General features: G+C 38.2%; 1 protein-coding gene across 1 annotated transcript; it reads left to right on the forward strand.

Moving 5' to 3' along the window:
- The first annotated feature begins 1,114 nt into the window (after positions 1-1,114).
- LOC127082639 (uncharacterized) lies at positions 1,115-1,462 on the forward strand. The gene has a single exon (XM_051022869.1). It carries the CDS (start codon positions 1,115-1,117, stop codon positions 1,460-1,462), a length of 348 nt encoding a protein of 115 aa, XP_050878826.1.
- The last annotated feature ends 1,439 nt before the right edge of the window (positions 1,463-2,901 follow it).

Here is a 2,901-nt window from a genome sequence, read left to right on the forward strand (position 1 = left end):
CGAAGAATGGATGATTATCCATACCTTTTATAATGGTCTGTTTTATAACACTAAGATGAATTTAAGCATTGCCGCTGGAGGAGCTCTAATGGAAAAACCTTATGACGAAGCCTATGAACTCATAGAGAACATGGCCCAAAATCATTTCCACTGGGGAGGGGAATGTGCTACTATTGAAAAATCAACTCTGAAAATTGAAATGTATGAAGTTAATGGGATAGACCATGTCAATGCTAAAGTGGTTGCGCTTACTCAGAAGATTGAAAGCTTGGCCATAACACCAACAGCTACCATAGCTGCCATAACACCAAGCTGTGAATTATGTGGAACCCCTGGGCACACTAATATGGAATGTCAGTTATTCGCTGGTGTTGCCACCGACCAAGTAAACTATGCTCAAGGAAACCCATATTCAAACACTTACAATCCTGGTTGGAGGAACCATCTGAACTTTTCCTATAAAAGTAACAATGCTTTGTTTCGACCAAACCCAACACCTACTATTCCACCTGGCTATCAGAAAGGAGCCCCTGTTGCTCCACAAGCACCTAGAAAGTCAAATTTGGAGATCATGATGGAAAACTTCATAAATACCCAAGCTCAACAAAATAAAGAATTTGCAAATCAAAATGCTCATACGAGTGAAATGATGAAATAATTATCAAATAAATTTGATGCTATGGCTACCCATAAAAAAATGTTAGAAACCCAGATCTCCCAAGTAGCCCAACAACAAGGCACAATAGCAGCCCCAGCTGGAGCATTTCCTGATCAACCTCAACCAAACCCAAAAGACCACGCTAACGCTATCACACTTCGGAGTGGAAAAAAATTAGATGAACCAATTAATCCCAAAATCCAAAACCTGGCCATGTATCAAAATTTTGGTAAGGAATCCAAAAAGGTAAACGAACCAACCAAAGATGGAAAGAAAGACGAGAGCGGAGAGGCAAAATATAAAGAACCACCTTATGTGCCTCCGCCACAATACAAACCACCAGTACCTTATCCTAAAAGACTTGTTAAATCCAAAAATGAAGGACAATTCAAGAAATTCATATAACTTCTGAAGCAACTTAACATAATCATACCATTCATATAAGGTATTACGCAAATGCCTTCGTATGATAAATTCCTTAAAGAGATTCTATCCAACAAGAAAAAGCTTGAGGATGATCAAACCGTTATGCTTACTGCAGAATGCAGAGCTATCATTCAAAACAACATGCCTCATAAACTGAAAGACCCTGGTAATTTTTCCATACCATGTGTGATCGTAAAGTTTATCATAGACAAAGCTCTATGCGATTTAGAAGCTAGTGTTAGTTTAATGCCCTTATCCACATGTGGAAAACTCAATCTAGGAGAATTAAGACCAACAAATATGTCTCTACAACTAGCTGACCGTTCCATTAAATTTCCCGTAGGCATGCTAGAGAACGTTCTCGTTCGTATAGGATAATTCTATATTCCTTCCGACTTTGTAATAATGGATATAAATGAGGATTCCCACAACCCTATTATCTTAGGAAGAACATTTCTAGCCATATCTGGATCCATCATAGATGTGAAAAAGGGAAGGCTAACATTCGAAGTTGGAGAAGAAAAAGTTGAATTTCTCTTAGCTAAATTCCTACAAGCACCAGCTATAGACAAATCATGTTGTTTCTTAGACGTCATAGACGAATGCGTGAAAGAAATGGAGAAGGAGCCATTTAAGTATACTAAAGTACTAAAGATTCCAACACCTTCTATATTCGAAGATGATGATTGGTGTGAGCCATACGTAGACGACAGTCTGAGAGAATGTCTAGCACTAACACCAAACCCAATACCATGCCCCGAGAAACCCTCAATAGAACTCAAAACACTACCCAAATATCTAAGGTATGAATTCCTAGATATCGAGCTTGAAAAACCAGTTATAGTTAACGCTAACTTAGGACAGATATAAACCGAAAAGTTACTCCATGTCTTAAGAAAGTATCCAACCGCTTTAGGCTATAACATCTCCGACCTAAAAGGAATAAGACCCTCTATATGTATGCATCACATTATGCTAAAGGAGGACTGTAAAACCTCTAGAGAGAATCGGAGAAGAGTAAATCCCATCTTGAGTGATGTACTCAAAAAGGAGGTACAAAAGCTATTAGAAGCAGGAATCATATAACCGATATCGAACAGTAACTGGGTCAACCCGATACATGTCGTTTCAAAGAAGGGGGTGTTAGCGTTGTTAGTAATGAGACAGGCGAATCCGTTACAAAAAGAACTCAAACCGGATGGAGAATGTGCATAGACTATAGAAATATATAAAGCCACTCGTAAAGATCACTTTCCATTACCCTTCATTGACCAAATGCTTGAACGACTGGCTAAACATTCCCACTTCTACTATTTAGAAGGATACTCAAGATTCTTTCAAATTCCTATCCATCCTGATGACAAAGAAAAGACTACTTTCACATGTCCTTATGGTACATTTTCCTATCGATGAATGCCATTTGGACTGTGTAATGCCCCTGCAAAATTTTAGAGATGTATGATGTCGATCTTTGCTGATTTTATAGACGACATGATTGAAGTATTTATGGATGACTCCTCTGTTTGTGGTAAAAGCTTTGAAGGATGTCTTTCGAACCTAGAAATGGTACTTGAGAGATGCATTAAGGTCAATCTCGTATTTAATTGGGAAAAATGAAATTTCATGGTCCGACAAGGAATTGTACTTGGGCATTTCGTATCCAATCTAGGGATGGAGTTGGATAAAGCAAAAATTGAAATTATAGAACATCTTCAACCTCCAAAAACTGTTAGAGAAATTCGCAGTTTCTTAGGACAACTCGGTTTCTACCGACGATTCATTAAGAGTTTGGAGTTTGTTTGCCTTGGAAACCCTAA

Source organism: Lathyrus oleraceus, chromosome 5 (genome assembly GCF_024323335.1).
Source record: "Lathyrus oleraceus cultivar Zhongwan6 chromosome 5, CAAS_Psat_ZW6_1.0, whole genome shotgun sequence".
NCBI lineage: Eukaryota > Viridiplantae > Streptophyta > Magnoliopsida > Fabales > Fabaceae > Lathyrus > Lathyrus oleraceus.

Excerpts from the sequence above, each read along its gene's own strand:
- LOC127082639 (XM_051022869.1), top strand. The coding sequence starts at position 1,115 with ATGCCTTCGTATGATAAATTCCTTAAAGAGATTCTATCCAACAAGAAA.